Source organism: Magnolia sinica, chromosome 3 (genome assembly GCF_029962835.1).
Source record: "Magnolia sinica isolate HGM2019 chromosome 3, MsV1, whole genome shotgun sequence".
Taxonomy (NCBI): Eukaryota; Viridiplantae; Streptophyta; class Magnoliopsida; order Magnoliales; family Magnoliaceae; genus Magnolia; species Magnolia sinica.
In genome coordinates, this window is record NC_080575.1 from 92,968,465 (window position 1) to 92,982,378 (window position 13,914).

Sequence of the window (13,914 nt, forward strand, 5' to 3'; positions counted from 1 at the left end):
AATGGATTTTGCATTATTGGCTTCCCTAAAAGAATTATCTAAATTCTTTTTTCTCAACTTAAGATTCTGACAATCCTTCTTCATGTGCCCTGACATGCTACAATTCCAACACTTGAACTTGCCTTTGCCCTTGCCATTAGATTTGGACCTGGACCTCAATCGCGGAAATCCACTGTCCTACTCAGAATTTATCCCCCTCATAACCAGTTTATCTGTAGAAACACTCACGTCATTGTTTTTCTTTCTCATCTCCTTCTACTGAAGGGCTGAGGATAACAATTTCAACACTAATGGTCATTTTACTGGTGCACAAATTGGCTTTGAATGACTCATCGAAGTTAGGAGAGAATTTAACAAAATGCATGCCTGATCATCATCTTTCATCTTTTCTTCCACATCCAATAACTTGCAAATCAACCTATTGAAGTTATCAATACGATCCTCAACATCAACCCCCTCCGTCATCTTTAGATTGAACAACTATAGCTTCAAGTACAAGTGATTCTTACGAGATTTCTTTACATAGTTGTTCTCTAATTTGGCCCATGTACTTGTTGTAATTTTCTCTCTTATAACATGATAGAGGACCTCATCTGTTAAGTACAATTGGATATAAGTTCTAGCTTTCTTATCCATCTTGTTGCATTCATCTTTTGTCATATATTCTAGTCGCTTTTCAAGGAGAACATCGACAAATCCTTGTTGAACTAGGATACAATTCATCTTAACTTTCCATAGTTTGAAATTGTTTTTGCAAGAGTATTTTTGTACATCAAATTTTAGGTTAGATACCATTGATATGTTGCTTTTAGATTTAATTTGATTCCCAACATTATCTCTTATAACACTTTTCAGAAACTGTGAAAATACCCTTAGATGAATTAAGCAAAGTACACGCAATTACACAACCAAGTCCAAATAAGAACAATCCGAATTTTACATGGAAAACCCTTTTGAAAAAAAAAAAAACACTGCACAAAGTGACGTGTAATGCACTATGAAATAAGAAATTACAAGAGACATGATCTTACTGATTCAAACAAACCTCAAATTTACTTCACAAGCCCTAACTATGCCTTGTAAACCTTGGGAACGATTTAAAAATCCCTAATACACTTCTCGTTCTTCTTAATCCCGATTACACTTGATATATATATATATATATATATATATATATATATATATATATATATATATATATAGAGTGTTATAACCAAAGTAAGAAACTTATGCACTTACACAATTCTCCATATATCTTCGATGAGACCTTCGATGGTATTGACCACCCATTGAGGATCTGTTAATGACATTAAACTCTTTCGATGTCATCGATATCTACTCGATGGCATTGAGTGGTTTATTGATGCCATCGACAAACCCCGATTATTGACATATTTAAGACATCAACAACACTCCTTACCATTAAAAGCTTCTGACGCAAGGAGGGACGTGATGAGGTAGATCACCGTCTTTCTCAGGGGACATCTACTCTGAATCCACTGAGCTCTCTAGACTTGTCACGGGGCTTCCTCGAATCCATAATGGATAAAATTATAAATAATTTCTAATAAATTCAAAATAAATTGATTTGATGATTAAAAAAAATGAAATTACAATCCTTTAAATAATGAGTTCTAATATAGGACGGAGTTTTAGACTCAAAAACTCTAAAAATGTAACTTATTATAAATAGTAAACTTACTATTTATAAACGGCCTCCATTCCTACCAGACTTCGTGGTTTTCAGCCAAAAATAGTGAGTGTCCAATTTGGCCCAACCAAGTTATTATCCTAATTTTTCTAAGCCATTTTCATGTTGGGCATGACTCCTACAGCGCAAAGGATGAAACGTAATACTCAAACTAAAACTTACTATTGTTGTAAAAATGAAAATAACTTGGAGTTTCAACCGCCGATCCGATGGAATCTCACAAATTCGGCGTGGGAACCTGTCATATTAGAGTTGGTTGGCTAAAGTAGCTTTTCCAACCCCAAAATCATATATGATATATCAAAAAACTCATCCCAGTTTGCGAGATATGAATGTTTTAATGTTTTGACCGTCCAGATCGTTTTCGCCTCCGATTGGGCCTTCTTTAGTCCATCTTTTCCATGAAAGTATATGTGACCCACTCTATCCCAGGGCAACAATAATGTTTCCATAATTTTTATTTGCTATCCAACATGTTGATATTCTCACATAAACTTGGATGAATGGAAAAAGAAATATCAGCTTGATCTAAAACTTGTGTGGCCTATTAGTGTTCGATCACCATTATTTCCTATTGTATGGTCCACTTGAGAATTGGATCTGCTTCATTTTTTCTCTCCCGAGTTGAAATGATCTAGAAAAATGGATGGATGGCGTGGATACATAATACATACAAAAAGGTGAGCCCCAAAGTGAGGGAAGCACTTCCTTAGGTGAGGATGGGCCGCACCTAATCCACTATCTTAGATCACATTGTGAAAATATTGATTAAAAAATATTATATATATATATATTAAAAGTTTGTTTGAAAAACTTGGATTTTTTTAGTGTTTGGGAATAGTCTCATATCGAAAAGGAGAAAAGAAAATAATGTGTTTATATATGTGGTGTGGAGAATATTATTATTTGCTTGGTAGATTTGCAGAATATCGGGACTTGCGTGTTCCAGTGCGATAGCGCACGGGCTCGATGTGAGGGCGTGGGTATGTGAGGCAATGTAGTTATAAATGCGTACATCATATCGTAGAGCAACCTTGCATGGCTAAGGTTGGAGAATGGTATAAATGAGACTTCCTTGTAGATACCGAACCGTACACGTATGGGCCATTGCATCAATACGATATCCCCCATCACCAACCACGCTCAGATTGTTCGCATGTAAATACATGCTTAAGAAAATATATCATTTAACATAAAATCTCCCGTTGGAACATATCTACCCTTGGATCATTCAACTGTTATTTTGTGGGACAAAGATGGATTGTCCAATTCGTTGAGGCATGGACCGTTATCTTTATGTAAGGTCAGATCAACGGCATTGATCTTTGAAAACTGAGCCACGGCTATGGTCCCCCGCGGGTCGTGTAACAATACATCTTCACCTTGTCAAATCCGTCAACGACGCGGTTGATGCGAAGAACGCGTCAGCGATGGGGAGTATTTAAAGAAAGGGCATTTGATTTGGGATTCCAAACAAAAGGCAGAAGAAAGAAAGAAAAGAGAGATGACGTTGCATCTGTTGCTTCTTCTCATATGGCTAGCAGCAGCAGCAGAAGATTCAGCAGCATCACAAGCGCTGGTCGACTGCCAAGAAAAATGTGGGGACATCAGCATTCACTATCCATTCGGCATCCGCGATGGCTGTTACAGAAAAGGGAATGGGTTTCGGTTCAATTGTAATGAATCTTTCTCACCTCCCAAACTTTTCATAGGAACCGGTAACGTTGAAGTCATCGAAGCATCGCTAGAGGTAGTGCGCGTAAAGACCCGTATAATTTACAGCTGCTACAATGAGTCAGGCGGGCGAGTCTCTTCTAATTATAATATCGGGACCGATCTGCGCAAGTCCGTGTACACGTTCTCTGACACTCGAAACAAATTCACTGTCGTTGGGTGTGACAAATTCGTACTGATTGGAGGGTCGGAGGACATGAACTTGAACTTCACGAGCGGTTGCACACCGACATGTGCTAGCCAAGGGAGCATGATCGATGGATCTTGCACCGGCATCGGTTGTTGCCGGAGCGCCATTCCAAAGGGTGTCAAGAGGTTCCAGCTATGGCGCAAGGACCCAAACAACCCCCCTCATACTTGGGCTTTCAAACATTGCAGCTTCGCTTTCCTGGCTGAGCAGGACCATTTCCCGTTCTCTGTGACGAATCTCTCTGACCCGGATTTCGTCAATAGGACCAGAGCTCTTATTTCAGTAGCACTTGACTGGCGGGTGGGGAATGAGTCTTGTGAAGAAGCTAGAAATTTGACGAGTTATGCATGTGGTAACAACAGCAACTGCTCTGACTCAGCCACCGGTCCTGGATACCACTGCAAGTGTCTTGATGGGTATGAAGGGAATCCGTATCTCACCAATGGATGCCAAGGTAAGAGAGATTGCTCCCCCAAACATTCATCTTCATACTCTATTTTACCAGTTCAGCAGGTTAGCTCAGGCGTTTTTGGAATTATCATATTTCGCTGGCAGAGGCGATGTTTTCAGGGAATGGGTAACCATCGGAAGGCCTGTTCCTCTGATCTACAAGTTATTCACCTGCCTATTCACCTATTCATCCACACCATTACCCGTGTGCAGCCCCCAGAATTGTATATTTCATCACATTCATGCATTTAAGTGAGCTCGATGATGAGGTTGGGATGCCCCCAAAAGTTAGGCCTAGCAAATTAATAGGTGGTGCCATAAAAAACGATGAAAAGCTACCAAAAACCTCTAAATTCACATGATGGCCAACATGGTAGTTGAATCGGCCTGATTTTTAGGGTGTCCAAATTTCTTAGTGAGATGACCCTACTATCTGTTCAAAATAAGCATATATATATATATATATATATATATGGATACAGTTTATGTTTTGGCAATGCTGCTACTAATGATGTGGAGCATCTATGTGCTCATGTAACTAAGCTATGGTCCAATCATCATATTTATGTGATTATACTGACCTTTGATTTTTGGTGTCCACATGAGCTACTTAAAAATTCAGTGTTGTAAATCATCACATTTCTAAGACCTGAATCATCAAGCAAGCCCAACTTTCTTCGGGGTTGAATAGCAGAGCGCTAGAACATGGACAGTTTCAATCATCTGTTGTGGTTGATCAATGAAATGAGTTGAGAAAGTGGAAATTTCTCAGGTTTACAATCCGCGAGTGTGTTCATTCCAGATAATGAGTTTCCATGTGCTTGCAGATATTAACGAGTGCAAGAAGGCCAATGACTGTACACATGATTGCATTAATACAGAGGGAAGTTATGAATGTTCTTGCCCAGACGGCACCTATGGGGATGGTAGGAAGGACGGACAAGGTTGCATCATAAAGGAAAAATCTTTTCCAGTAATGAAGGTCATTCTAGGTAAGTTTCCTCTCAGTCACAGCCGCAAGAAATTTCTTCTGATTTGAAACTAACAACAATTTGTGGTCTTGACAAGATCTTTAAAATATGAGAAATGATCAAATTCATCCTAGGTTGTACACATGGTATATTTTATTTCGAATTGAACGGCTAACTCATGGAAATCACTATTTGTAGGTCACATTTCTAAAATTTTCAAGGTTGATAGAGCAATTCTAGCCACTGATTCATGGAAGCTTGTTTCTTGAAATAGGATCATTGGATTTATGTTTTTAACTGTTCAATAAATATCCCCCAATCCTTGGTTAGATGTTCAAATAAGCATAAATTTTGGTACATGATGCATCTCAATTGGTACCTGTTGATGCTAAAATCTGGCTCACCCTTCACCAAGCTCCGAGAAGTCGGACTGAATCCTCTGTCCTGCACAAAGAGAAGACAAAGGAGACCCTGGCTAGAGCAGGGGACCTTCCTATGGCAAAGTCAGGCTAGGAATCTGTCTAAGTTGCGTAGAGTAGGTTTAGGGTGTGAGATATTATTGTACTTTTCTTTGTTGCAATATCCCCTATATATATACCTTCGGGTTGAAATGAACGTGTCCGATAATCTTAACATGGTCTCCGCCATCAAGCGAGAGCCACACACGCGCAGATGTCGGCTGTTACCCTAAGGTCGTGCATCGGGTGACTCCTTGGACGTGTGTTACCGGAGATGACTGTTCAGCACGACTCTCGGTCACATTCCCATCCGGGCCGGGACTCGCTTACACCCATCTGAGCTTCACAAGACAACTGATCCTGATCAAAGCCTGACCCTAGTCGGGTCTGGTGGGTCAGATGAGGAAAGGATTTTTCCGAGTTCTAGGTCGGCACTAACACCTTATGAAAGGACGCAGAATCGGGTTGGGTCGGACGCTATTGATCCGAAGCTTTGCTTGTTGATATCTCTATGTCAACCTCAGTATAGATCGGCTCAGATTTACCCATAACAGACCCATGATTTGAAAAGTTTAATTTCAATTATTTATATGTAACTCATGCAATTTCTATCACATGGGCCTGATGTGCATATCGGGCCTGGACCTTGTCACTGGCCTTCTCTGATTTCATGGGCGTTGCGTGTGTTCTGTTTTCTGTAAGCCTCAAGACTATCATTAATAATAAACGAATAAAGCTAAGTTAGAGATCGAATTACTCCCTACTTCTAATCTCCTCTTCCAAAAGACCTTTGGCAAGCTTTTCGAACAAACCGTAACTTACAAAATGTATGGCCCACCTAAGAAGCTGATAAGCTTATTTTTGGGGCCAGATCATCTGAGTTGGCTGGGGCGCAGCTTCAATGGATCCCCTGATCAACCGAGGTCAGTGGATCCTTGAGTGTGAGACCCACGGTGATGTATGTAATTACATTCGCACCATTCGTCCGTTTTGATAGATCATTTTAGGGCATGATCCTAAAATGAAGCATATCCAAATCTTAGATGGACCACATCACAGGAAACAGTGATGATTGAATACCCACCATTAAAAACTTCTCGAGGGGCCACCGAAATATTTATTTTCCATCCAACCTGTTGATAAGATCACAAAGAGCTGGATGAAGGGACCACACAAATATCAGCTTGATCCAAAACTTGTGTTCCGTAAGAAGTTTTTAATTTTTCAATCACGATGTTTTCTGTGGTGTGGTACACCTGAGATTTGGATTTATTTCATTTTTGGGATGATGCCCTAAAATGAGCTGTCAAAACAGATGGACATGGTGGACATAAGGCACATATATCACGGTGGGCCCCACACTCAGGGATCCACCCACCTCGGCGGATATGGGGATCCACCAAAGCCGCGACCTGTTGGTTGCTGTGTCCCCGACAATCTGTACTTTTATTATTAGCGCTCTTCACGGACTTAAGAATAAAATAAAAAATATAAAAAACCTTATTTGCCAGGGTTTACTGCAACCAAAAGACCAGATTCCGGGTGGTTCTTTTGTTGATTGCGTTTTTCTTTGTTAGTCACGAACTTAACTTTACTGTTTGGCTGGATGCAGGTGTTGGTTCGGGTCTCCTGTTTCTACTTATTGGTAGTTCTTGGTTATACTGGGGATTAAAGAAAAGAAAGCTCATGCTACTTAAGGAGAAATTCTTCAGGCAAAACGGGGGTTTGCTATTACAACAGCAAATCTCTCATCACCAAGGTTCTGCTGAGACAAGTAAGATATTCACCGCAGAAGAGCTGGAAAAGGCAACCAACAAATACCATGAGAGTCGAATACTTGGAAAAGGAGGCTACGGTACAGTTTATAAAGGAGTTTTATCAGACAACAGAGTAGTCGCAATCAAGAAGTCCAAAATAGTGGATGAAAGCCAAATCGGGCAGTTCATTAATGAGGTTGCCATTCTTTCCCAGATCAACCATAGAAACGTGGTGAAGCTCTTGGGCTGTTGTTTAGAGACGGAAGTTCCTCTGTTGGTTTATGAATACATATCTAATGGGACTCTCTTCCACCACATCCATGATCAGGGCCATGTCTCCTCACTCTCTTGGGAAAACCGCTTAAGAATTGCTGTGGAAACTGCAGGAGCACTTGCCTACTTGCACTCTGCAGCTTCAATACCCATCTTTCATAGAGACGTTAAGTCTACCAACATACTATTAGATGATAATTATACTGCCAAAGTGTCTGACTTTGGAGCATCGAGGTTGGTTCCTGTGGATAAAGCTGAATTCACTACATTAGTGCAAGGAACCTTAGGATATCTGGACCCAGAATACCTGCTTACAAGTCAATTAACAGACAAAAGTGATGTTTATAGCTTCGGAGTAGTTCTTGTGGAGCTCTTAACTGGGAAGACTCCGCTTTCATTTGAGAGATCTGAAAACGAGAGAAACTTAACAATGTATTTCATTTCGTCAATGAAGGAAAATCGTCTCTTCGAGATTCTAGAGGCTCGAGTTGTGGATGAGGGAGGAATACAACAGCTCTTAGCAGTTGCAGAACTTGCAAAGAGATGTTTAAGAGTGAAGGGTGATGAAAGGCCTGAAATGAAGGAAATAGCATCAGAGCTGGAGGGACTGAGAAGGTTCGAGCAACATCCATGGGTTCAACAGAATGTAGAAGAGACAGAGAGCTTGCTAGGTGAAGCGTCACATTACTCTGCTGGTAATACAACGGGGGATGATAGTTTGAAGAGCTATGCAATCTTGGAATTAGACATGCCACGGTAATAGTTTAAGAGTAATGTCATCTGTACTTTTTTTTTTTTTTTTTTTTTTTTGGAGTTTAAGACTATGCAATCTTGCAATTAGACATGCCACGGTAATAGTTTAAGACTAATGTCATCTGTACTTGTTATTGATCCTGAATGTTTGTTGAAATATACCAAAATTGGATGAAAGCAGAAATAAAGGCTGGGCGCATGTTACACAACCATTGTTTTTATAGCAATATTTTACTCTCTACTGAATATGAAATCAGTTTGCAACAGAATGACAGAAAATTCAGTTCCTGATATAGTTAAGTCTTTCTCTCCATTTTCAAAAAAAAAAAAAAAAAAAAACTTCCTCAACTTGTCATACTGAAGCAAAAACACACCAAGCACTGACAATGAACAAATTTGCCCGTACTAAGAAAATCTAGATTTGTAATATAAAACACAGTTTTGTAGAACAACGCTTTTAGAGGGCCTTTTAAAAGACAAATGAGAGTAAAGAAGAGTAGAGAGAGGTTAGAGAGAGTAGATAGAAGATGAATTTGGAATTGCTCCCATAAGCCTTGAATGTGCAAAGGCAAATAGCCCTTTCAAGTGACTTTCGCTCTGTCTATTTGCGCCTGGGCTCTTGTTCTGGCGATGAGCAAAACTTAAAAAGTAAAAGGCAAACCCTTATCTCCTCACCTCCAGTCACTCTGTCCTTTCCTTTTATTAAAAAATAAAATAAAATCTATTAAAAAAATGAAACAAAATGATGATCAAAGGTCCGTTATGCCAACATTAAACATGAATGGTCTGATTAGGCTGATGTTGAAGTCCAATAGTACAATTTGAATGATATTGAAGTTCAACGGTTTAATTGGGCCAAAGTTGAAGATAAATGGCCCATACAGACCATGTTAAAGATCAATGGTCTGATTGGACCAAAATAAGAGATGAATAGTCGTATTTGGTTGAAATTCAAGATCAACAGTCTAATTGGGTTAATGTTGAAGATCAATGACTAGAGTGGACCAATATAAAAGATGCACAGTTTAATTGGGCCAACATTGGAGATAAATGGTCCAAATTTAACAGGCCGGTTAGGCCACTATTGAAGATGAAAGGGCGTATTGAGCTGATAATGAAGATTAATAGTTAATAGACCTCAAAACGTGTGTCCAAGCCCAGCCCGTGGCAATTGGAAATCTTGCCCAAGGTGGGGTGGACAATGTCAGGGCCCATGCCAGCCGGCTCACAGATTTAGTCACCTCCTATGCTGCATTTAAATATAAAAAATTGCAACAGTCTGTGTGATCGGGCCCGTTCATTGGGTGAGTTCTACCATTATCTGGCCATAGCAGAAATGTAAGTGATGTAACGATCTTGATCATCAGATCAGTGACCTACAGATCAATGAGTAGAGTGGACCAATATCAAAGGTAAATGGTCTGATTGGTCCAATATTGGAGATGAATGGTCCAATTTGGCTGATATTCATATCAGTGGGCCTATTGGGCCACTATTAGAGATGAACGGATGGATTCGGCAGATAATGAAGATCAACTATTTAATTCGATTTATGTCTAACTTAAATGGACCAATTTGGATGATATTGAAATAAAAAAGCTTAATTAGGCTAAAGTTCAAGATCAATCATTGGTTGAACCAATATTAATGATCAACGGTTTGATTGGGCTGAAATTAGAGATGAATGGACTAATTTGGCTACTATTTAAATTAATATTCCAATTGAGTCAATATCAAAGATCAATTGTTAGAATTGACAGATATGAAAGATGAAAAGTTTGATTGAGACAAAATTGGAGATAAATGGTCTAATTGGCTATACTGATAACCAACAATCCAATTGGGTTGAAAATGAAGATCGATGGTCTAATTGGGTTGATATCAAAAATTTATTTGTTGGATTTAAAAGATGTTGATGATTGACCATCCAATTAGACCAATATTGAAGACCAATGATTTGATTGGAATAGAAACGGAGACGAATGGTCTGATCATATAGCTATTAAAATTAATAATCCAATTAGGTGATATTGAAGATTAACAATGTTATTAGAACAATGTCAAAGATGAATGGTCTAATTTGACCAATGAGTGGTTCAATTGAATTGATATTGAACATCATCAATTTGATTTGGAAAAAGATTGAAAATCAATAATTTGATTGGACCAACATATCAAATATGAACAGTTTGATTGAATTGAAGTTGGAGGTGAATGGTCAGATTGCCTCGGCATGGAGATTTTTTTTTTTTTTTTAAAAAATAAAAATTGATTTGTCTAACGTTGGATCAATAGTATAATTAAGTTGATATCAAAGGTTAATAATATGATTGAGCCAATTAGAGTGTTGATCATTGATATCGATTCCATATGATCATTGATCTTCAAATTTGAACTAATTAGACTATCGAATTTCAATATAATTCGAATCAAATCACACAATTTATCTTCAATGTTAGCCCAATCAGACCATTGATCCTTAATATCAGCCCAATTAAACCATTCATATTCAATTTTCTCTTGATCTGACCATTCATCTTTGATATTGGTCCAATCATACCATTGGCATATATACGCCCAATCAGACCATTGATCTTCAATGTCAAATTAATTGCACCATTAACCTCCAAATTTGGAGGATTCTGGCAATATGACTTTAACATCAATCTAATCATACTTGATCTTCAATATCTGCCCAATTGAACCTTTGATCCTCAATAATGTCTCAATTGGCCTAATCAGACCGTTCACTTTTGATATCATTTTGATGGGATCATTCGACTCTGACATTTATTAGGTTATTATTCTTCAAAATATACCCAATCCAGCAATTGATCTTCAATATTAGCCAAATCAAAACATCTTTTTGCAATTTCAGTCCAATCAGATTGTTCATCTTCATTGTCGGCCCAATTTCACCATTCATTTTCAACATTGGCCTAATTGGACTGTTGAACCTCAAGATCGGTCCAATTGGACCATTCATCTCCAATTTTAAACAAAACATACTTTTCTTGTTCAGTATCATTTGAATCAAACTATTCAAATTCAACATTGGAACAATGAGCCCGTTGATCTTTAATATTAACCCAATTGGACATTCTTCTTTAATTTTAGCCCAATAAAACTATTCATCCTCAATATTGATTTGATTTAATCCCACGTTTAATTTTCAATCTCTTCAAAGTCGATAGAGTTGATTATCCTAACCATCCGATCATGGATAGGAAAACGAATGGTGCATATAAATTATAATAGAGTTCCAATTAGTAATTTGGACAATAGATGATGTGGGTCCATTAGGAAGAGAGTGAAAGAGGCATGGGAGATGGAAAAAAAAAAAAAAACTCAGGTAGCTGGATTATGTTAGGCTAAAATGACTTCATCAGCTTGACCCAGAATTGATCCTGCTATGCATTCGAGGCCCAAGCCTAGCCTATGGGCCAAGCACTAGGTCCCAACCCACCTCTTCATGTATGTATTGTACATCCACACGGTCAATTGATTTTTTCAGATCATTTTAGAAAATCGATTCAAAAACGAAGCAATTATAAATCTCAAGTGGTCCACACCAAATAGAAAATAGTGAAAATTGAACTTTTACCATTAAAATTTCCTAGGGTCCACCGTGAATTTTTGCTTGCCACCCAACATATTGATAAGGTCACAAAGACCTTGATGAAGGAAAATAAAAAGAAAAATAAATTTCAGCTTAATCCAAAACTTTTGGCTCACAAAAAGTTTTTAATGGCCAATCACCACTATTTTTGTGGTGTGGTCGACCTGAAATATTTCTTTTTCATTTTTCGAATCCTGTCCTATCATGAGCTAAAAATATAGATGTAGAGAATGGATACACAATACCTTTATCAAGGTAGGCCCAGGATCAGGGATGCACAGTACTGCATGAGGATAGGCTGCACCCAATGTACTCCCAGTTTTTTGGGAACAGGCACCTTTTCTCTCGAGGAGTACAAAGAATTTTAATGGCATGAGAGAAAGCTTACCTCGATTTTTGATATGTTCCACTATATCATGTACGCAGGATCCACTCCCACCATTAGATGTGCAATCTAATTGTAGGTCCAGAGAGAAAATATAAGGTAGATTTGTAATTAAGGTGAGCCACACCAATGTAATATTTGAGGGAGAGACACCCACCTTTGATTTTTACAGGATTCCAATCATGAGCATGTGAAATCCACTCCAACCATTAGATGTGAAATTAAAGGCTAGGTGTGGGACTTAAAAATAATATTCATACGTGATTCAAGTGGGCCTCATCAAACAATCATTTTGGAGGGTAAGCTTTTTTAGCATAATGTTTCCGATTTTGTGTTCCATCGGAACAACCAATGGGGTTTATTTTTTGTCCATAAGCCTGACACGATGTGACACACATGATGGTCGGGGTGGATTTTACATTAACGGCATAAAAGGTCACACTCAAGCTAAGGATTTATGTAGGACACACCAATAGATCAGTAGAGGGAGAGACATCTACCTTTGATTTTTACGGGACTCGGGATCATGAGTTAGTGAAATCCATTCCAACCATTAGATGCCACATCAAAAGCTAGGCATAGAACTCAAAAATCAGGTCCATACTCGATTTAAGTGTGCCTCATGAAAGGAATTATTTTAAAAGGTGAACTTTTTTTTAACACTATTTCCAATTCTGCGGTCCACTTGAACCATGGATGGAGTTGATTTTTAGTTCTTACATCTAACATGGGGTGACACAAGTGATGGTCAAGGTGAATTTTATATTAACACCATAGTGGGGCCTACCCAAGTCAGAGATCAATTTCATAAGACCTCTTAAAAGGCTAACGCGAAGCAAACGCCCCGCTCTCTCTCTCACAACATTAATTAGCATTAGAGATTTTTTTTTTTTCACTAAATGCCCAGCTTGTGTGAGCATTTATATATATATATAAAATTGCATTTTTATAAATAAAATAAATAAAATTTAAGATATTATTTTTTAAAAAGAATAATTATATTATATATGAAAATTTTATTAAAAATATTCATATAAATTTAGTGATAAGAGAAGGGGTTTGGCGATATGGAAAATAGAGTTCAAATCTCCTTAACAAACGTGCAAAGTGAGCATGGATTAGGTGAGTCCACGTCTTTTCTTAGTCCATGCCCTAAAATGAGTGAAAAAAAAAAAACTGATGGATGAAATGAATATACAACACATATATCAAGATGGGTCCACGATCAAGGACTCACCCATTAAGTCATTACCCTGGACTTGCCCAATGCGCATCCATGTAAAGCACTGATGCATGTGGCGTAGGTGGTTTGGGCACTTTATTATGTTTACTTTTCACTTTACATATGTGGATTACCGTAAAAAGCTTAAAGAATCAAATCTTTTTTCCAATTGGTTTAGACCAATCTGAGCCATTGTGCAATTAGGGAGTGAATCAAGGTCTAACTAAATGTTTAACCCAGTAGTGTCTAAAGTTCGGGCCATATTATTGGTTAAGCATGCTTGTTATATGGTTATACAAGTGGCATCAATGACAAATGTCATACATGTTTGGCGCCAATTTAATTGTTTAGGATCTGAGTATGATGTAGAGTAGTGGGTTGCAAACCTATC

General features: G+C 38.2%; 1 protein-coding gene across 1 annotated transcript; it reads left to right on the forward strand.

The window, feature by feature from the left end:
• Positions 1 to 3,200: 3,200 nt before the first annotated feature.
• On the forward strand, positions 3,201 to 8,506 carry LOC131240251 (putative wall-associated receptor kinase-like 16). Its single transcript, XM_058238375.1, has 3 exons — positions 3,201 to 4,089; positions 4,913 to 5,077; positions 7,127 to 8,506. The coding sequence occupies exons 1-3, from the start codon at positions 3,216 to 3,218 to the stop codon at positions 8,302 to 8,304; spliced, it is 2,217 nt and encodes a 738-aa protein (XP_058094358.1). The 5' UTR covers positions 3,201 to 3,215; the 3' UTR covers positions 8,305 to 8,506.
• The last annotated feature ends 5,408 nt before the right edge of the window (positions 8,507 to 13,914 follow it).

Excerpts from the sequence above, each read along its gene's own strand:
- LOC131240251 (XM_058238375.1), top strand. The coding sequence starts at position 3,216 with ATGACGTTGCATCTGTTGCTTCTTCTCATATGGCTAGCAGCAGCAGCA. Across the intron at positions 4,090-4,912 it reads TCTCACCAATGGATGCCAAG|ATATTAACGAGTGCAAGAAG; the intron begins GTAAGAGAGATT and ends ATGTGCTTGCAG. Across the intron at positions 5,078-7,126 it reads AGTAATGAAGGTCATTCTAG|GTGTTGGTTCGGGTCTCCTG; the intron begins GTAAGTTTCCTC and ends GGCTGGATGCAG.